Here is a 21359-nt window from a genome sequence, read left to right as displayed (position 1 = left end):
TTCCTTTCCTTTCCTTTCCTTTCCTTTCCTTTCCTTTCCTTTCCTCCATTTCCATTTCCATTTCCATTTCCATTTCCATTTCCATTTCCTCCCGTCCCTCCCCTCCCCTATCCTCAACTCGTATCCTCTTTTCTCTCTCCCCTTTCCCCAAACCCCTCTACCGTGTGCCCACAAACCCGGTCAGGCACTAAAACCCAACTCCACAAATCCCTAAAATCCCTAAAATCCCTCTCCGCTTTCCGCGGCCTCTCCCGCCCCTCTCCCGCCATCGCCGCCCCTCAGGCGGGCCCCCCCCCTCCCCCGCCCCGCAATGGTTCCCCCCGGCCCGCGCCGCAATGGTTCCCCCCGGCCCTCCCCGCAATGGTTCCCCCCGGCCCGCGCCGCAATGGTTCCTCCCGGCGCGGTTCCCCCCGCCCGCGCCGCGGTGGTGCGGCCGGCGCGCGGCGCGTGACGCGCGAGCCATGGCGGCCGTGGCGGCGCTGCCCCCGGGGCCGCTGTCGCCGCCTGGCGGGGGCGCGGCGGACGCGGCGGGGCCTGAGGGCGCCGAGGGCCTGTTCGTGCTGCTGGGCGCGGGGCTCGCCGCCGCCAGCCACCCCCTGCTCTACGTCAAGCTGCTCGTGCAGGTCCGCTCGGCGGTGGGAGCGGGGAGGCGGACGGTGGGGTGGGAGTCCCGTGAGTGACGGGGGTGGCGGCTCCAGGAGAACGGGATTAACGGGAGGATGTCCCGTTAATGCGCCCATGGAGGCCTCCGTGCGCTGGGGGTCGCTGTGTGTACAGCCCTTCCCGTGTGACGGGGCCCCCTGCGCGATGGGGGCGCCTGTGGAAGGGGGGTCTCAGTGTGTCTGTGTGTAACGGGGTGGAGAATCGGGACCCCGGTGGAACGGGAGGAGGTGGATTCCTGCAGTGTCCCTGTGGAAACCCCCATGTTATAGGGTTATATGTACATGTTATGTTATATATGGACAGCACTCGCCCTTACAGTGGGACCCCCTGTGCAATGGGGGCAGCTATAGAATGGGGGGCACCTGTAGAATGGGGGACCCCCATATGTAACGGGGTGTCCCTGTGGAAACCTCCATGTTATAGGGTTATATGTACATGTTATGTTATATATGGACAGCCCTCGCCGTTACAGTGGGACCCCCTGTGCAATGGGGGCAGCTATAGAATGGGGGATCCCCATATGTAATGGGGTGTCCCTATGGAAACCCCCATGTTATAGGGTTATATGTACAGTATGGACAGCCCCCCACATTAACAGTGGGAACCCCTGTGCAATGGGGGCAGCTGTAGAATGGGGGGCACCTGTAGAATGGGGGACCCCCATAGGTAACGGGGTGGGGTCCCTGTGTGTGATGGGGGATTGGGACCCCAGTGGGGTGCAAGTGGATTCCTGGTTCGTGCCCCTGTGGAGGCCTCCATGCCCTGGGGGTCACTGTACATGCAGCCCCCCCATTAGAATGGGACCCCCTGAGCAATTCCAGAACGAGGGACATCTGGGTAATGGAGTGCCCCAAGGGAATGGGATCCCCTGTACACTGGTGGACCCTATACAAAAATCAGGTTCTCTATAATAGGAGGGTGAGGATGCCTTCTACAACAGGGGCACCCTATACAGGGACTAGAGGACGCCATATAATGGAGGGGTGAGGCCCCCCATACAGTGGGGGCTCCTTTGTAGTGGGGTGCTGGGACCCCTCCTGGGAATGGGGACACCCAGTAATATGGAAACCCCTATAAAATTAATCCTCTACCATGGAGTCTTCCATATAAGAAGGGATAGGAAACCCCAAGACCCAGTCAGTAACAGAGACCCCCTAAAATGGGAGAGTGGAGGACCCTCTGTAACCTAGGGACCCCATAAAATGGGGAAATGAGTGCCTGAGAGTGATAGGGGGATGCTGGGATCAATTCTGTTCATCCCAGGGACTTTGAGAACGCCAGAACAGAGACCTGCTCACGAGGTTTCTCTCTCAGGTTGGGCATGAGCCACTACCTCCAACCATTGGAAGAAATGTATTGGGAAGGAAGGTCCTGTACCTGCCCGGCTTCTTCACCTACGGTGAGTGACTGTCCCTCCCTGCCAGCACGAGGTCCTGCCCTCATGGAATCAGGGCTGGGAGCTGCCAGGCAGGCTGAGCTGACCCCCAGCAGCACTCCCACCTCCCCTTGGGATCATTCCGAGGCTGCAGTGAGGCATAAACCACCACAACTGCTTGTAAGGCTGTCAGATTCATGTACCTGTTGCTGGAGACAGGGGGGTGTTGGTGCTGCATCGTGTTCCTGTGACACTTTGCTCTGGGTTTGCACCGTGGTGGAGGGGTTTGGGAGGTTTTAGGTGGTGTAGGCTTGTTGCAGAAGGATTTTTTGTGTTTTGGAGGTTGCAAAATACTTTCCTTCTGCTCCAAAACAGCCCTGGAATAACCTGCCCCCTGCTCTGCTCATTTGTGTTGTAGATGGAGCTGTAAAGGGACAAAAATACCAAGAAAAGGGCAGCTAATATGTTTAGAAGGAAAAAAAAAAAAAAGTGTTTTCCTGTTTTTGTGGGTGCAGCAGCAGGAGAGGTGGGTGAATACTTTGTGACCTGCTGTCACAGCAGGTTTCCCATGGGGAAAGGGAATGCACTGTCCTGACAGCTGACTTGGTCCAATCCCAAAATCAGCCAATGGTATCCATGGGATGGAACCAGCACAGGAGCAGGATGAGAGCACTGGAAGCCCATCCTGGGACACCCAGGGCTGGAAATGCTCCAGTGCTGCCCTTTGGAAGATACAAGTTCCAAAGAGATGGGAAGTGTTGGGTGGTGGGGAGGTGCAGAGCCCACCTGGCTTTGCGTGGACAGCACAGGACAGGGGTCAAGAGCACATAGTGGGTTCTATCCCACCTTATTGTATGTAGGAGAAATGGGATCTCTGGGCTTTTTTTGCAACTGAAGACCTGAGGAAGTTTGCCTGGGAGAAGGTGGTGGGGCAGGAACTGAACATGGGTTTGTGAGATCCGTATGAACCCTGAGTCAAACCTTGCTGGGGTGGAGGAGGAGGTGACAGCACAGAGCACATGGGATGATCCCCCCCTGCCTGGTTCAGTCCAAACTGCTTTGGAGCCCTTTCAGGTGAGCAAAACCATCAAAAGACAAAATAGCCCAAAATAGCCCAAAATAGCCCAAAATATTGTAGCTGTCCTTCCAGATTAGGCAGATGACAGTAAGAATTCTTGTCCCCCAGTAAGAAGTTTCTTTAGGACTGTGACAATAAATCACTGTGGGGCCGTGGAGTGGCTGCCGTACCGAGCTGAGCCTCGTATGGTTTCAGCTGAACCCTGGGGCTGTTTTGGGGTGCTCTCCTTGCATGGTCCCCTTCCCCACTGACAGCAGCCTGGTGTTGTCCCATCCAGCCAGGCACATTGTGGAAGTGGATGGGAAAAGAGGCCTCTTCCGTGGCCTGACTCCTCGCCTCATCTCAAGCACTTTATCAACCATCACCAGGGGGAGTGTGAAGAAGGTAAAGGTCAGCTTCTCTCTCCATTAATCACCTGCAGGGTCAGTGCTACTGCAGCAAGGGCTGCACAGGAGGACTGATGCACCATCCCTCTCCATCTCCTAAGGGAATAGTCCTCCAGTGCCCTTATCCTCAAAGCATTTTTTTGATAGATTTATAAACCATTTTAATTTGATTTGGCATCCCTGTGCCTTGTATACTCTGTCAGCAGTTTTGTGACTCCTCTGTTCTTGTATTTTACTTTCCATCCTTTCTACTCTTGTGTTCCTTCTTGCCTGTTTGTCTTGTCCTTGTATCTAGAGCATGGCTTTTCATGGTTTCCCCCTGTCCTCAGACATTGTGGGTCAGCATCTTCATCAGTTCTGACTGTGTTGCTTCCCTCTCCACTCAGGCTTTTCCACTGGAAGACATGGAGCACGTGTCTAACAAGGATGATATGAAAACTTCACTTAGGAAAGTGGTCAGAGAGGTGAGAAGTGGATATTGTGCATTAATCAGTGGCTGGGGAAATCCCTGGGGACTTGGGTGAAATTACTTGGAGAGAAACTGGGGTGAGAAGTTTGTGGTGAGAAGTGTGTAGATTTGTTTGTCAGTTTAGTGGCTGTTCTGTGTCCATCCATGAACTAAATCACAGGAGTAGAAGTTTATCACAAGAACACATCTCTAAAGAGGGACCCGAAATGTGTTTTCCCACACTGAGGGAAAGAGCCTGGGCTGTGCAGGAGGAGCAGCACAGTTTTTCTCACAGGTGTTTTCTCCTCCCTCCCCAGACGTCCCATGAGATGATGATGCAGTGTGTGTCCCGGTTTGTCTCACACCCGCTGCACGGTGAGTCCTGTCCCCTGGCTGCAGCCCCCTCCAGACTGGGCATCACCCAAACCCTGCTTACTCAGGGGGATGATTCTTATGATACTTCTCTGTCACATGAGGCTGATGCTGGGCTTTGCCTTCAGCCACTGACACCACTGAGCAATGTGTTTCTCTCTTTCCACTCATCCAGGACCTTGTCCTAGAGATTCCATTGGGGTTAGGGCCAGTAGTAGCCTTCCAGAGCCTAAAGGGGCTCCAAGAGAGCTGGAGAGGGACTTTGAACCAGGTTATGGAGAGACAGGACACAGGGAATGGCTTCCCACTGTCAGAGAGCTGGGTTAGATAGGATATTGGGAAGAAATCCTTCTCTGTGAGGGTGGAGAGGCCCTGGCACAGGGTACCCAGAGCAGCTGTGGCTGCCCCATCCCTGGAAGTGTCCAAGGCCAGGCTGGACAGGGCTTGGAACAACCTGGGACAGTGGAATGTGTTCCTGCCCATGCCAGGGGGTTTGGAAAAAGATGATCTAGCAGGTCCCTTCCAGCCCAAACCTCTCTGTGATCCTCTGAAATCCTTCCCACCACTTACAGGCTCAGGAAAGGCCCCAGTCTCTAATGAGTCTTGCAGTGCCGATGACCACTGAGAGGAGCTGGAGATGCTGTGAGTTGAGGGAGAGCAGAAGGGTCATGTTTCATTTTCCTTCCCATCCATTACAACCCAAACTGGATTTGTTTGTCTATCAGCCCTGTGTTTCTTTCCTCCCAGTGATCTCCATGCGCTGCATGGTCCAGTTCGTAGGCCGGGAAGTCAAATACAGGTGAGTGGCTGCAGGGTCTGGGGTCTCCTGTGTGCTCCCATGCCATGGCAAATAGGTTGTCCAGGAGGCTTGAGGGACTGAAAAAGGAATCTGAGCTGTGCTTAGATGGTGGGGCTTGAAGGGATGTGGGAAAACTGGGCTCTGTCCCTGATGTGCCTCTGTTCCACCTTGTGCCCTTGGGGGTTTGGGGCTGGATCACCCCTTGCTGACCACACAGTGAGTCTCCCTTTTTCCTTTGACTATTAATGGAAAGGAAAGGCAGCAGGGATAACACAAAGCTTTGCTGCAGCCCTGCTTAGTCTGTAGAATTTTTCCAAGCCTTTTGCAGTACCAGCTGCCTCTCTGCAGGGCAAAAGTGCCTGTGGAGCAGCATGGAGGCATGCTAGACAGGATTGCAGCCAGTCCACAACAGCCAGCTCAAGTTCTCAAAGGCAGGACAGGATTCTTGGGCTTAGAATCAGCCAAATCAAACCATATCGCACAACATCTGTAGCCACTCACAAATCCCCAGAGCTCTTGTACCTTCAGATTGAGCAGTTGTGTGCAGGTTGGGTGCTTTCAGAGTACAGACATGGCCTTCCTTCCCTCAAACCTACCTGGTCTGAGGAGAATAAGCAGAATAAGCTGCCTTCTGCTGGAGTAATGGCTGGGGAGGCACTGCCATGGCTGGGGGCTGCAGGATGCGTGTGAAGCTGCACAGGGCAGAGGTGGAACAACTCTGCACACTCACAGCTCTTTTCCTTTCTTGGCAGCGGTGTGTTCAGTGCCATTGGCAGGATATTTAAGGAAGAAGGGATCCTGGGATTCTTTGTGTACGTGAGTTGCTGTTTAAATACTTTCTCTCATAGCCTGAAGACACTGATGGCTCTCTCAGCAGCTCTGCCAACCCGAGCAGGAGTCACACTGAGCTGAAACCTTGTCTGACCAAGGGAATCCCACATCACTCCCACGATTAAATCTATGCTTTTAACAGCACTCCAGTTTGACCATTAAGTTTGCCCCAGATCTTATCTTCAATCAGACCTTCAGAGCCCGGAGGAAGCTGTATTTTTTCTTATCTTTCTTTTTCCCTAGGTGTTTCAGTGAAGGGCCATTTAAAGCATTTGTTTGTGCAACAGGCACCAAGATCAAGTGTAACAATAAGTTCCCTTGTTGAAATGAAAGTCAGGGCCTGGATAAGCATCATATTCCTCTGCAGAGCACCGTGGTTGCTTGTAATGGGCAGCTTTACCTGTGTGCTTGGAGTGTGGTGGTGCCTGGACCAGGAGGAGCTGAAAGGTGTTTCCAGCTGCTTACAGAGCATGGCAAATTGGTGCATCACTGAAGTGGAAGTTTAGTGGACACGTTTTTGCTTGAACCCTTAATTAATGCTTCCTGCCTTTCTTTTTCACATCTTTATAAAAGCAAAACCACCTGCTGTCTCTGCTCATGGTGAGGAGATAATACACTTTATTATGTCAATAATAAAGTGGAATTTCAGTAGGGGTTTTCAGGATGTCTTTGGCTCTGCAGTCACAAAATATGGACCTCTAGATGAAATCTGAATGCATCAGGAAGAGGGAGGCAATCACAGGGGGTCCCACCCTGTCCTTCCCCAAGGGGAAATGGCCAGAGATCTGCAGAGACCCCATCCCTTGAGTGTCACTGCTTCTTCTTTTGGCAGCCCACAGTTTCTCAGCTGAGCTGTGCAGCTCCAAATCTGCTCCACTAAATACAGGATCCTCTGGGATGGTCCCTGTGAGTGAGGGATGGCTGGAGCAGGCTGCTCACAGCCCTCCACCTCCCAGGGAAGTGATCTGAAAGAAGCCACCACATTCCCTTCCATCCACATAGAACACTGCTGGTAGCCTAATGAAACTTAATGGTTCTCAGGAAAGGCTTTAACACAACCCAAATTGTCTCAGGAGGGCTCTGAAGTTCTACATGCTCTGTAATCCTGTTAGGAAATCCCACTGCTTTGAGGGGAGCACAAACTGCATCTGAAGGACCAAACTGTTGGTTTTCTCCTCTCAGCCCTGGTGCAATCCCAGCACATCCACTGCCTAAAATCATGGCAGTGCACTTGTTTCTCATGGCCTTATAACCACCCCCAGCAGTAACAGTGGCACACACTCTCTGGGTGTGTGCCTATCTAGAGATAAAGACTTTTCAAGGATGCATTTATCTCCCTTCCCCTCACATCTGCAGCAGGCTCCTGCCAGCCCAGGAAGGTGTTCCCTGAGCTCCAAAGCTGCTGGGCATGGTCAGCTCAGGGTTGGCTTGTCCCAGGTCCCTTGCACTGGGGTTTCTGCTGTTGGGTCACATTACTGTACATCATTGAGGCTTCCTCCTCTGCCTGCTGCTATTCCAGCTTTTCCTCATCTTCTAAAAATATTCCCAATTCAGATCTTGGACATCTCAGGTGTAAGAATTGCAGCACTCACTTTTTTATGTCAACAGTAGTAAAGCTGTGTAAAGGCAGCACTGGAATTTCAGGAGGGGTTTTCAGGCCTGATGTCTTTGGCTTGTTGGCTTTTTTTAGTTCCTTTCTGCAGCTCTCAGACTCCTGGTTTCCAGTCATCCAGCTCAGACAGCAGCTGTCATTGCTTTGGAGGGGAGGAAGGGATGGGATCCTTATTGGAATTGGAATAAACAGTCTGATTCCCTATCAACAGTTGGGTGAGGTTTTCCTTATGGGGCTGCCCTGGCCCAGCCCTTTGCTTCTGGACTTTATTAGGTTCTGTTGTATCTGCAGCAGGAGCTTCAGACTTAACTTAGAGTTAGAAAAAGAATGTTTTTTACAAAGGCTTAAAGCCAAACACAAAGCAGAACATCTCTTTGGGGCCAGAGAGCTTTGATTTCTTTGTCCTGTCTGCTGCTCTCATGTATGACATCTTTGAAGCCAGTGAATCTTCTGTTGAAGGTTTCTGCTGTGCCTGGCCCCTGAGATCTCAGCTGCATCCCCAGGGCTGCTGGGGCCTTAACAATGCACAGCTTGTTTCCAAAACCAGCCCCAGTTGCTGCTCTGCTGCTGCAGCAACCACAGCAGGAAACAAACTGGTCCATTGGTCTGAGGAGGCAACGTCGTGTTTGGGAAGAAATAAAAAACTCAGATTAATGTGCCTGGAGGTGGCTCTTTCCAGCTCAGCAAACACTTGTGTGGCTCTTGACTGGATCCTTTTGCACTGGAACAACCCCTGCAAAAGCAGGAAACCCTGCACTGCAGCACCAACAAACTGGAGAAACCCTCTGGAATATTTCGTTAAAGTTTTAGTGCTATTATCTGCAAAAGCTGGCAGTGCTGGTGCTGCTGGGAGCTCTAGTGTGTCAGTGGGAGGCATTAACCAAAGAACTGTGCTCCTGGGGGCAGCAGGGACTGGGAAAAAGAAGTGTTCCCTCAGCTACTCCCACTTCTCAGTGGAGCAGGTTGTGCAGGAACAGCCCCTCTCATTTTGATTTCTTAAAGAAGGGAGATTCCACAAAGAAATGAACTTCTGATTCTGCATCCAAAAGAGCATCTTCAGAAATGGAAATCACTTAATCTGTGTCTCACTTGGGTTTCTCAGCAAGAGTTGGGCTATGAAGGGATTTGGGATAGAACAAGGGGAATTGAGTCATGCCCAAAAAACAGATCCCAAAAAAATTTCAGCCAGAGCAGTACCTGTAGTACCAAGTTTGAAGGCTGAAAGAGCTGAAATCTCTCTTTTCAGTTCCTCCCAAAGTAAAAATTTCATTTTGGGGGTGTGGAGTTCCTCTGAGCTGGTAGAGGGAAGAAGGGCTGGGCATCTCAGGAGTTGACACTGGGACCCTCCTGCACCTCACACCCCTCTTTTTGCCCTTGCAGTGGGTTAGTCCCTCACATCCTGGGGGATGTCATCTTCCTCTGGTGCTGCAACCTCCTGGCTCACTTCATCAACACCTACGCTGTGGATGACAACGTGAGTGGAGGGAGGGCTCCTGAGGGAGGGCTTGGGGTCTGGACCAAGCACCTGCAGTGGGAAAGAGTAACTGGGAGCAGGGGCTGATTTAATACAGACCCCAGGCTTTGGGGACATCCCTATGAGAGAGCTGGAGGGGCTGTGTCTGCTCAGAGCTGTGCTGTTCCTGCACCCTGGGGGATCACAGTTCCCCAAATGCCTTCCCAGACTCTCAGCTGGAATGCAGCTGCTCTCCCTTGCTTTCTGCATCGTTCCCTGCCCCTTGCCCTTCACCTCAGGCACAGGAAGTGTCACGTAATGACAGTGCCAGCCTGGTGTCATCCCCTTGCTCCACAACCCCTTTGGTTTCTCTCTGCAGTTCAGCCAGGCATCGGTGATCCGGAGCTACACCAAGTTCGTGATGGGGGTATGTAGGCAGCTGCCCTGTCCTTCCCCCTCCTCCTGCCATCTCTGGGCTGAGAGCTCGTGCTCTGGGGACTAAGGCTGGTCTGTACTCAACATCCCTTATCCAAGGATAACTCTGCTAACATGCAAAAGCTGGAAATAGCGTTTTTGACATGGGGAGCGTTAGAGAGGCTGCTGGTTTTCTGTGCTTTCAGATCGCTGTGAGCATGCTGACCTACCCGTTTCTTCTCGTGGGAGATCTCATGGCAGTGAACAACTGTGGGTATGTCCTTCACACTGAGATCTAAAGCTTTCCCTTCCTTTCTTGCAGCCCCTTGTCTGAATGGGCTGCTAACGACCGTAAAGCTTTCCTACAGCCCCGTAAACTCTGTGGCACCTCGAAGAGCTGGCTCATTTCCTGTCCCAGGTTGCTTATAATTTTAGATCAGAGGGCACAGACACGAGCAGCAGAAAAGCTCAGGTGGTGAGAAATCGGGAGAGTTGTGGTGGTGTGGTCCGATCTGAGCTGAGCTGGAGGCACAGGGATCAAAAGGACAGTGCTGGCTCCAGGGAGCAGCACGAGGGAAGCAGAGTTCTTACTGCAGCGATGGGAGCAGACAGGAGCAGGACCAAGCCTGCCTTCCCAATTGCACTGCTGCAAATCTGCATTTTTGCTCATGAGAGCGGGATCCAAGTTTGATGGCGTGCTTTCTCAGTATCTGCTGCTTTTGAAGGTGTAGATACAGTCCTGGACTCTCAAAGTCTCCAGGCAATGCTCCTTGTTTGTGCACTCCAGGGGTAATTAAATTACAGATCTGCTGCATTGTAAATAACGAGCTGTCACTTGGCCGCCAGCCCGGTGCAGACACTGTCCCCGTGTCCTCATTCACACTTCCTGCTGCTCTTTTGTTACCTGTGTGGCTAAGGTGACACATCCAGCTCAGCTGTTCCCTGTTGCCGTGCAGGTTGCGTGCCGGCCTCCCTCCCTACGCTCCCGCCTTTGCATCCTGGATCCACTGCTGGAGGTACCTCAGTGCTCAGGTGAGGGAGCAGGGCACACACACGGCTTTGGGCTCCCTCTGCTCCTTTCCCAAATCTCCAGCATTCCCCAAAAGTGCCTGTGCTGCATCCTTGCCTTGCTCTGTAGCCTGATCCTACCCCTCCAGTTCTGGCACTGGTACCAGCGTGGCAGTGCTGCTCTGCCCATTGCACACCCCGAGCTTTTATCCCGTGCATTGCACACAGCAGAGTCTGTTCCCCTCTGCATCTGTCACCCCTGCGGGAAATGCTCCGTGGGTGCTGGAACCTCACTTTGTCCTGCAGAGCAGCCCAGGGTGCCCAGGCTTTGCAGCCCTGCCTTGGCCATGGAGTCGGGCCCTGCTAAGACAGCTGCAGTTCCCTGGGCAGGTCTCAGGCTGCCCTGACCCCGGGCTCTCCTCCTCAGGGGCAGCTGTTCCGTGGCTCCAGCCTGCTGTTCCGCAGGGCGCCCGTCCCAGCCGCCTCCTTCCCCATCGACTGAGCCTCGGCAGGGACAGCTCATCAACGTGGACTCCTCAAGAAACCCCAAGCTTGTTTCGGTATCTGTATATTTCTATTTTCTGATCCAAAGTCCATGGTGCCACAACTGACACCTCCTCTCCAGCAAGGCCAGGAACAGACTTCTGGACATCTGGCTCATGCTCCAGCTGGACCAAAGCTCCATCCTCATGGCTGTCTCGACTGGATGTGTCGCAGAGAGAGCAGAAAGCCTTTGTCTCTTTGGTCCAGGCTGTAGCTCTGGAGTTGTTGGGGAAGTCCAGGAATCCAGAAAATGCCCAGGTACTAAAGGAGCCAGCCATGAGCTGCAGGGACAAAAGACTGCTTTGTTCTGCCTGAGCTGAAAAGCAGCAGGAGATTCAAGGTCACCTCCCTGGGAAGGTTATGCCAGGTGACAGCCTCCTGCCTCAGCCTTTCTGGAGAGAGCTCCTTTGCCTGGCAGGTAGCTCATCCTGGGCAAGATCAACCTGGCAACCATATTTAAGGTTTGAGGGTACCTGAACACCCAGGAGCATCCCACCTCCCATGGGCAGGAAAAGGAAATTATAGGATCAAAACAGGGAAGGGAAGCTGAGTCCTACTGCAAAGAACAGAAGAGTCCCAAAGAGCAGGTCCAGCCCAGCTCAGGGCAGCAATGGGATGTGGACATGGAGAGAGCCCTTGGGAAGGGACCTGTGCTGCCAGTGGTGCTGCTTTGGGCAGGATTTCAGTCGTGGAATGGACTGTGTTTAGGATACACCCAGCAGAGCTGTGGGCTGGGCAGGCAGCCTGCACACTCTGGGGGAGGCAGGTGCTGGGTTGGACTGTCCTGGCTGCACCAAGGGGTATCTCCCAGCCAGCAGCACCACGAGCCCTGCTGGGCTCCTGCTCCTGTCACTGATGGAAACGGAGCTGCTGGGATCTGAGAGCTGCACACAAAGGCCTCTCCTTCATCTGGGGCAGCCTGCAGCCTGTCCAGGGCTATCTGCAATGAAGGGATACACCTTGAGCTGGCCAAAGGCTGGTGTTCAGTGGAGTATGGCTGGCTCTATGTGTAGCAGAGCTCACCAGTGGCACCAGGGCAGGATTGATGCTCAGCTCCCCAAATAAGAATTTCTTTGCACCAGTCTGTGCTGTGATGGCAGCCAGGCAGATTTCCCGTTTCAGTTCCCCACGAAGCAGTCTTTTGCACAGAGGTGATGCTGCACTCCCTGGGAAGAGGTTTAGCATTTCTTGAGCAGGTTCCCATGTGCTGCAGCAGCAGCAGCTGGGGTTACATCTCATCCTGGTCCTCTGGGGACCTGCCATCACAGGGGTTTTTTTTCTCCAGCAGGCAGGGTCGATGCACACCCCCAGGCAGGGCTTGCAGGGCAGTGGTGGTGCGTGCTGGGGCTGGCAGCCCCCACCCAGCTCCCTTCAGTGTCGTGAAGTTGGTCCTGTCTGTCCTCCCTCAATCCCATTTGTGTTACAGTTAAATAATGCATGGACCTGTTCTCTAACACCAGAGATTATTTCAAAGAGGATTTAATTATGCTCCAAAATACAGTTATAAAACAACTATTGGGTGGTTTGTTTTTTTGGGTTTTTTTGGTGATTTTTTTTCCCCTGCATAATGTGCTCCCTCAGGGAAGGTTTCAGTTTAAGACAGGCACTTCCTTTGGTCCTTTCTCCAAATCAGGGGCTAAACCAGATGTTTAAAACTCAGATTCCCTCTGATTTTCCTCACCTCCATGGAAGGTGGGCATATTTAGGCTGAGCAAACTGCAGTGGGTGCACCTGGAGTGAGGCAACAGAGGGCTTGGGTGCTTGAAATAATATATGTGGAATTAGGTTTTTGGAGTTAAAATTGACCCTGACATCTTCTGGAAGGGGTGATGGAGACCCTTTGCTGCTCTCAGACTTGTGAGGTGGGCCCAGCCATTCCATCTTCCCTCACAGCTCCATCCTTCCCTACTGGCCTTCAATCAACTTGTTTTATGACCTGCTGCAACACAGGGCATTGCACCTTCCAGGTCACACAGCACCTGCTCAGGAACAAGTACCTTTGCCCTCCAAATTAAAGCCATCTTCTGCTGCTCCATTGCCTGTCAAACTTCTTGCAGCCTCTGCACGGCCTGCCTGCAGCCACTGCAGGGAAAAGTGCTATTTCCTGTCCTTTCAGGAATTTACCTAAGGGATTTACCTAAAGCTGCACCAGTGTATGCATCCTGCCAGTAATTTCTGCCCAGTTCATCAGGGCCCACAGACTTGGCTGAAAACCCAACAGTTGACTGTAATTTTTGCTCAATTTAAATGAAAACCAGGTTTCAAAGCTTTCAGTGCACTGCCTTACTTTGAAGCAAGGGGCTGCCATTCTTAGGATGATTGAATATTTTCTCACCTCCTGATTCTTCTTGTCCCATTCTTCATTTGAGGGGCCCCACCACCAGGATAAATCTCTGCACCGGGAGCAGGCAAGGAGACAACCCAAACCCTGCTTGGGCATCCCTCTGCTTTAAATTGCTACCTATTAGTCTGTGCCTGACCCTGCAGCTGGTGCTCAGGTATCCCAGCTGAAGGGGATGGGGCCCCATTCCCACAGGAGAGGGGATCCAGGGTGGAACATGTGGTCGGGAGAATAAATGAAGGGGTGGAGGAGGAGGTTTGGGTCTGGCTCCTGGGATGGAGTTAGGGGTTTCTCCCACTGGTGCTCCCCTGTCTGCCCAGGAAACAAACTCTGGTTTAAATATTGACTCTCCTGCACAAAGCCAGGCTGAGTGGGGATCGCTGCTGTTCTGTGCCCGTGCCGTTTATCAGCCTCCAGTGGAGAGCTGAGATTGCCGGGACTTTGGCCTCATCTGCTCCCAGCTGCCCGGGGGAGAAGGGAGGCAGCGACAGCAGCCAGGAGAGGGAATCTCAGGTCAAGGCTGCTCTGTCTCCGCTGGGCATGGATGCTCGAGTCTGGCAGGATCTGGAAAGCAGCAAGATGAGCCTTTGTGCCCAGGGAAGTGCAGCTGAGCTCAGAGCCAATGCTCCATCCTCTCCTCTCCCCTGCAGAGCCGTTCTGCTGAAGACCGTCCAATTCAGTCCAAACCCCCTCCTGGCCATGCCACTCTCCTGCCATGGAGCTGGGAGGGAAGCATCCCAGAGAGCTCTCCCGATGCCTGGATGGTGCCTGGTGTCTCCCTGGTGTCTGGTCAGTGGAAGGCCAGGGGCTGCCAACCCTCCCCCTCAGCCATGGAGGGCCCCATCTTGCAGCCACGCATGAGGAAGTGCCCTGTGGCACAGCTGCCCTCGATAAGGCTGTTTGCTCTGTTCTCCTGCAGCGCTGAGCTCCACGTAGGCAAATAATTCCTTAAAAGAAAAAAAAAAAGAAAAAAATAATAACCCTCACAGAGGAGATTCTGCTGCCGGGGTGGTGGGGCCGGTTGGTGCCTGGAAATGCTCAGGGTGGGGACTTGGACTGGACCCAGGCAGCAGCAGTGCGGTGGCTCTGGACCTGTCCCTGTCTTCACACAGCCATCCATCCCCTGGGATGGCCTCCACTTGAAATGCAGGATCCAGAGCCTCATGGATTCCCACCTGGATAAGGGAAATCCCATCTGGAAACAAGAAGAGGCCACAAAGATCACGGGAGCAAAGCTCGGCACAGCGGCCTGACTGCCACGCTGACAGTGACACGGCTGGTAAGAGGATGGGAAGGATGTGGGGAAGCTGCTTTCCATGCTCCTGCTTGCCTGCTGTAGGCCTTTTAGGGTAAACTCCCTGAAATCCCCCTAATCTAAGATGCTGTGTTCCCTCCTGGGCAGTGCTGGTGGTATTTCATCCCACCCTGAGGGGATCTGGGTCTTTTGGGGAAGAGGTGGCAGCACAAGGTCAGCACAAGGTCAGACTCCTTTCCCTGCAGCCACCGTGACCCCTGCACACCTGCCTCAGCACTTACACCGTGCTGGACCCCCCATCCCAGGGGAGAAACAGGAGGGGCAAAGTCTCCCCAGCTTCAAACTCAGCCCCTCTCCCCCCGCCGTGACCCCAGGCCGGGCTGGCGTGGCGAGGGTGGGCATGGCTGCGGCTGCGGCCCTGGCTCGAGGCGCTGACCCTCGCTGCAGACCTGTGAACGCTCCCATCCCTCGCGATGGAGCTGCTCCCCGGGAAGCCGCCTGCGCTCTGCGGCCGGGCGGCTCTTGTCAGGCTGCCAGAGGAGGCCGGAGCAGCGTCACATGCAGCAAAGTTTTACAAGGCGAGCGAGCGGCTGGGGAGAGGGACGGGAGAGGGACCGACACCGCACGGACGCGCACGCGGAGGAACCTCCAGGCTCCCTCCAGCTCTCATCCCAACGCTGATTTTTTTTTCCTTTCGTCCTTTTTTGCTTTTGTTTTTGGAAGAACAAAGACTTTGGGGTGGGTTGGCGCTGTTGTTTTTCCGGGGTTGCTGTCGGTGGACGGGGGGAGGCTGGAGGTGGAGGGGGGAACCGGTGGCTTGAATGCAAGAAAGTCCCAAATTTCCCTGGCCGAGTTGCCGAGATCGTCTGTGCGAAACTTAGGGGAGGAAAGACGGGGGAGGGGGGGGGAAATAATTAAAAAATAAAATATGATTACGTCACTCGGAGCAGGGGTGCCTTCCCTGCTGCCTGTCAGATGCGCCTGAAAAGAACAGGGCAATAAAACAACAGCCGCCTCTGTCTCCCTCGTTAAACACGGCACTAATTGGATGTTAATTTTTCCTTGCTCTTCTCGCTGCTCGATTGTGAGGGCTCTGCCTGGCTCTCCCTCTCCTGCTTCCTTTCTTTCCTGTTGCAATGCTCTTGGCAGCTCTGAGGGACTCCGGACTGTGCGCTCTCCTCCCGCTCGTGGACTGGAATAATTCAGGAGCTGGGAGAATTAAAAAAGACGAGGCGCGGGGGCGAACGGTTCAGAAACGGGGCGGGCGTGATGGATTTTGAGAGCTACGCTAATCTCCCCGTTTCCCGTGCATTGTCCTGCCGACTTGGAGCTATTCTTTTCCCATTTGATTTCTCTTCCCCTCCTTTCCCTTCGTGTTGGGTTTGGACTGCAGGGCAAAAATATATGTTTCAAAAAAAAAAAAAAAAAAGCATTAAAAAAAAAAGGGAAAAAGGCAGGAAAAAATAGAAAAAAGACTTAAAAAAGGGGAAAAAAGAAGAAAAAAGCCAAAAAAAAAAAAAAAAAAAAAGAGGAAAAGAAAAAAAGCCTGGTTCAATGACGACAAACCCCCAAACCTCCTCCCAGCTCCCCCCGTCTCGCCGCGCTGCCTAACCCCTGCGTGGAAACAGGCGTTTTAGGGAGCCGGAGCAGGAAGTTGTTGTTCTCTGTCTTGCCCAGGTCATCCTTCCAGGGTATGTGTGCAAGGGCGGTGGGCACGAGGGCTCGGTGGGCGCCCAGCAGCCGTGGGCTGCCCCCCGTGCTACCCCCGGCCAACGAGGCGGGTGAGCAGCGCAGGGGGAACGGGGGCCGGGTGGTGTTTTGGGGGACGCAAGAGGGGCCCAAGGGACAGGATGGGTGGGGGAGCGGAGGGGAGGGAGCAGGAGGCGGAGGTGGGGGGAGAGAGCGAGAGCCGGGGAGTAAAGTCCTACCTGGGATCGGTGCCAACTTCCTGCAAAGGGTTACAGACCCGCGGCTTTGAGAGCCCACCAGAGGCGAGTGCGCTCTTGTCACGGTTCCAAGGCGAGATGAAGGCAGCGGGAACAGGTACAGCAGATGCCGAGTGGCCTCGTTTGCCCGCCGAGCGGGGCTTCGGCTCGATTTAAGCCTCGCCGACGAGGAGCCTTCGGTGCTCCCGCCGGTGGGGGCCTCGCCATCCCTGCACGAGGCCACTGGGGCTGTCGGGTGCCAAGGGTGGGGTGGGCGGCTCGGTGGCAGGGGGGGTGTGTGTGCATGGCACGGGGGGGCCTCTGCCGCTCGCTCGCCTTCTTGCCGTTTGGATTAACATGCGGAAGATGCGCCTGTCACTTTGCTTACTGTCAGCGCCGGCTCGGGGATGGGTGACGGCTTTGTTCGGCGCAGCCGGGGGAGCCGTGCCAACTCGGACTTGGCAGGCGAAGCCGGGTGGGCAGGGAGAGGGGGACGAGGGAGCGGGAACGGCTGCTGGGGCGGCTGTGGAGGGACGTGGCCGCAGGCCCGCGTCTGAGCACGGCGGCTTTCTGTTGGCGTGCGCCTCCCTCTCCCTCCCTCTCTCCCGCGCTCGCCTGCGCCCAGGCTGGTGCAGACAAAATGAAAACGTGTTTTGTTTTGGTTTTTTGGCATCTCCCCAGCAGTGCTACCAACCCCAGCTGCCCCCCCTCTGCTCCCTTCCCCAACCCGCTGTGACTCCCTTTTACAATCGGCACGACCCAGGTGCTCGGGCAGCAACAAAATAAGGCCAAAAATACCCCCTGGCACCCAAACCACCCCCAATCTGCCACCCTGGGCAGCAACTGCTCCCAACCGCTCTCCATGGCGGGTGGGTTGTTGTTTGTATGTGTATATATATATTTTTTGCCCTCTTTTTTTTTCTGCCCCCATCGAGTCCCTCTCGCGTTGGGTGTATGTGTTCCTATTCAAGGACCCGCCACCTCCTGTCGTGCTAAAACCAGGAAGGAGGGAGCCAAGGGCTCATTTCTGCCTGGACGCCGGGGCGGCGTGCGAGGGAGACAACGATGGAGGACCAGAGGAGGGAGGAGAGGGATGGGAAGGCGGGAAAAGGAGCATGGGGAGGGCGGAAAAAAATAATCCACCTCCCCAGGCCTTTTGTTTAACCTGCATCGATGCAAAGAGGGGTCTTGGGGGTTTTTTCCCTCCCCTTGTCCTTTTTTTTCACCATGTGCTTGAGCCTCATGGGGCATTTTGGAGCCTGATGGGGCAACTTTCCGGAGCGGGTGGTGTCGGAGGTTGATTTTTTGGGAGGTGGCGGGCTCGTCCCGCAGGCGCGCGGCTCCCAGTGCAGGAATTCCTGCCAGCTTGCCTTTGTGCCAGCCTCCGTTGGCCTTGGGTGTCTCGTTCGGATGGAGCCTGGCATCCAGGCACCGCCCATTTCTTGGCATTGAGCTGCGAGGAGAAGGAAAGGGGAGAGAGCGAGCGAGAGAAGGGAAAAAAAAAAAGCTGTCTCACTCAAACTGGCCTTTCTCGGAAAAGGATCCTTCCCTGATGATTGTCCGGATAAGCGGAGCTAAATCCAGCACTACTCAACAACAAAACCACTCTCTTCCACGGTGCGTCTCTCTTGCTGCCTTGGTACGAAATCGAACCTCACTCTTAATTTTGGTTGGTTTTTTTTTGGGTTTTTTTTTTTTTTTTGTCCGTGTGGTTGGGGTTTTTTTGCCTTTGATTTGCAATAATGTTTTGTTCCTCCAGTTGCTCCGTTGCTTTGTTGTTGCTGTAACCTGCCTTCTCCCTGAAATCCCTTCCCGCCGAGTCCTCTGGCCCTTGGTGCTAAAACACCCGACTTTAATCGGTCTCCTAGAGAGGGATGTGTAGCAGATAGGCAGGTCCCTACGTGCAGCATCCGGAGCAGAACTGGACAGGGATTTCTCTCCCTGCCCTCGCCCCACCACCCGGGACGTCACCCGGAGCTGGGTGTTGTCGCCCGGGTGCCTCTTTAGTTCCCCACCGGGCACCACCGATGGGGGAGAATGTGTCGAATCATGTCGGATTTGCAATTCAACATGGCAGCCGGAGCAAACGTGGTGGGAGACGCTGGGCACGGGCACTCCCGGCAGCGCCAGCGCAGGGTGGGGGCACGGCGAGAGCGGATGCACGGACAGGGAGGACGAGAGGACAGCGGGGAGGACACCAGGGTGAGGTCAGAGCAGGAAGATAATTTTATTTCATTTCATTTGAAGGGTGTGAGTTCCACCAGGAGCGGTCTGGGAAGGAGGGAACTCAAGCTGCCCGGTTTTGTCAGCATTAACTGTTTAGAAGCTGGCTGGTTCCCCACGCTGGCACGGCGTGCCCGGGCGGGCGCAGGGCTGGGAGATGCCCGGCAGCGGGGCGGGACAGGGCACTCCAGAGGCAGCTTTTCCTGGAGCCACGGCGGCCTCGGGGCCGGGCTGGCTGCTGCTGGAGGAAGCCCAGAGAAGGCTTGGGATGTTCCAGGGTGCTCCTGGAGGAAGCCCAGCAAAGGCTCGGGATATTCCTGGGTGCTCCTGGAGGAAGCCCAGCAAAGGCTCGGGATATTCCTGGGTGCTCCTGGAGGAAGCCCAGCAAAGGCTCGGGATATTCCTGGGTGCTCCTGGAGGAAGCTCTGCAAAGGCTTGGGATGTTCCCGGGTGCTCCTGGAGGAAGCCCAGCAAAGGCTCGGGATGTTCCTGGGTGCTCCTGGAGGAAGCCCAGCAAAGGCTCGGGATGTTCCCGGGCCGTGCGGCTCCTCCGGCCTCGTGCAGGTTCACGCCTCACACCGGGGCGAGGTTTGGCACGACCCAGGCTCCGCAGGGTGGCCCGGCCCTACCCGAGCCCAGGGCTTGCCCCAGCGTGGGGGAATATGCCCTCTTTCTGTCAAATTTAATTTAGGCCTGGCTGGGACACAACAAAAGCAGCTTGTTTGCAGGGCAGGGTCCTCCTTCCCGGCTGCCGTGCACTCCGCAGGCGCTCGGAGCCATGAAAGCCACCCCTCCTCCTTCAACAAATTTTTCCTCCTCTTCCCTGCTGCCCAGCCTCCTCGCTCCTCCTCCTTTCACTGAGAAAAAAAAACCCCTTTTTCAGTGAGGACGCATGGCCCTACAGTAAAACCTTCAAACTGGCCACAAAGCACCCAAATGCTCCGGCCCTTCTCTGCCTCTGTGACCCAGCCTGCACTGGCTGTATCAGCCTTGCTCTGGGGACATTCCCAAAACTGCCTTGCCCACCAGGATGGTGACAGCCTCCCAGAGATGGTGTCCTGGGCATTTCACACCTTCCTGACCCCACAGGGAGCTCTGTGGCCTCGGGCACCCTGCTTTGGTGGCTGGGACGCTGGGGTCCAGTCCTGGACCTTGCTTGTTGTGCTGTTCCCACAACACCCCATGGCTGCTTTGCCAGCTGAAATTCCCACACTGGGGGAGCTGGGAGCAGTCAGGCACTTGTGGGGTCTGACCCTCAAAATGTGCCAGGATGGTCTCTTCAGCAGAGTGCGTGGACACAGTGCATTACATCCAGACCCTTAATTCCAATGAAGAGGCAGCACAAGTGTTTTACTCATCATTCCAGCTTTTCCCTTGCGGATTATTTATACAAAGAGTGGCTGGGGTGAAACCAGACCTTTCCCAATTTGCTCCCAATCCCTATTTGCTTTCCTGTGAAAATCTGGTGGAGAAAAAAATACTAAAAAACCCCAAAACCCACTGAATCTCCTGCAAGCAGCCTGAGAGGAAAAAAAGTCTGAACTCAAGCAAGGCTCTTCTGACGTGTCCTAAGCAAAACATCTGGCACCCCTGGAAGAGCCATCCAGCCAAGGGACACAGCTGTTTTATTCCACAGCTCACAGCAAAACAGGGCTTGTGCTTCCAGAACATGGCTCAGCAGAAAGGGTGAATTCTTGAAAGGGGGAGTCAGATCTTTCTGCTGTTTATTGCCTCTGAATCCCCAGTTTGCTCTCAGGCTGCTCTGGTGTGAGCTCTGCTCCATCTCCTGGCAGGAGACCAGGAGCTTTGCTCTGAGGCTGGAGCCTTGTTCAGCTGCTGTAACCCCCAGCAGGCAGCAGAGCCACTCTGGATTTGCACAGACATTCCTCACAGCAGGATCAGACCCCCAGGTTTTTCGAGGGTGGCTCTGGGTAATTTCCTTTCCTTAAAAGGACCAAGTTTGGCCAAGGCAGAGTTTGAATTGTGATTTCCTTTTCTCTTTTTCCTCTTTTTTTTTTTTTTTTTTTTCTTTTTTTTTTTTTTTTCTGTAATCCCCTACAACTCACAGCAAAATTTATACTGGTGAGAACTGCCTGATTTACAGCTGCAGAAAATGTTGAGCTCTGTGTCTCCACAGGCCAGACCTGAGGGGAAAAGGTTCCCCCATGCTGGACCATCCATGTAAGCAGCTTCACCACTCCCGGAACCACTTCTGGTGGGGAAAGAAGGGGTAAAAGGCAATGAGATTAATTTGACTCCTGTGGGCTCCACCCTCAGCCTTTCCACTAATTGTTCCAAGGGATTTGGGGGTACAAGTTTCATGAGATCCTTGTAGGACCCATCCAAGGAGAGCTGACACTGGCAGGCTCCATGGGGAGCACAGTGTCCAAGCACAGCCAGATCGGATTCACCCTCTGTACCACCCCACAGCTGGGCCTCAGAAGAATCAATACCATTTCTTTTTTTCCCTGCGGTGCTTTTCTCTCTCTGCCACCACTCTCAGCTCCTGATTTCTCTCTAGATTTTTCCCATGGTACTGTTTTTTTATATTGGGTTGCTCATAGCTACTGTTTAACTTTGGGGATAATTGGCTGCTGTGGAAGGTGAGGTTTGGGAGGACGCAGGAGGTGACC

The 21359-nt window shown here is 54.2% G+C and overlaps 2 protein-coding genes and 1 long non-coding RNA gene across 3 annotated transcripts in view; 1 reads left to right on the top strand and 2 right to left on the bottom strand.

The window, feature by feature from the left end:
• The first annotated feature begins 461 nt into the window (after window positions 1–461).
• MTCH1 (mitochondrial carrier 1) lies at window positions 462–12494 on the top strand. The gene is made up of 12 exons (XM_021535283.3): window positions 462–623; window positions 1978–2062; window positions 3394–3500; window positions 3889–3966; window positions 4268–4325; window positions 5070–5121; window positions 5874–5933; window positions 8945–9038; window positions 9397–9444; window positions 9638–9705; window positions 10388–10463; window positions 10867–12494. The coding sequence occupies exons 1-12, from the start codon at window positions 462–464 to the stop codon at window positions 10939–10941; spliced, it is 963 nt and encodes a 320-aa protein (XP_021390958.1). The 3' UTR covers window positions 10942–12494.
• On the bottom strand, window positions 12446–16909 carry LOC110473045 (uncharacterized). The gene is made up of 2 exons (XR_002465805.3): window positions 16507–16909; window positions 12446–14270 (listed from the first exon to the last, which is right to left on the bottom strand). It is a non-coding gene; the product is annotated as an uncharacterized LOC110473045 (long non-coding RNA).
• A 2504-nt stretch (window positions 16910–19413) lies between these two features.
• LOC110473037 (BTB/POZ domain-containing protein KCTD20) overlaps window positions 19414–21359 on the bottom strand; it is a 14304-nt gene continuing 12358 nt past the window's right edge. Inside the window, exon 6 of the mRNA XM_077789016.1 lies at window positions 19414–19583. Within this exon, the coding sequence (XP_077645142.1) occupies window positions 19414–19583 (170 nt within the window). The remainder of the gene's footprint in view (window positions 19584–21359) is intronic.

Source organism: Lonchura striata, chromosome 30, assembly GCF_046129695.1.
Source record: "Lonchura striata isolate bLonStr1 chromosome 30, bLonStr1.mat, whole genome shotgun sequence".
Taxonomy (NCBI): domain Eukaryota; kingdom Metazoa; phylum Chordata; class Aves; order Passeriformes; family Estrildidae; genus Lonchura; species Lonchura striata.
This window is presented reverse-complemented; position numbering and strand designations above follow the sequence as displayed.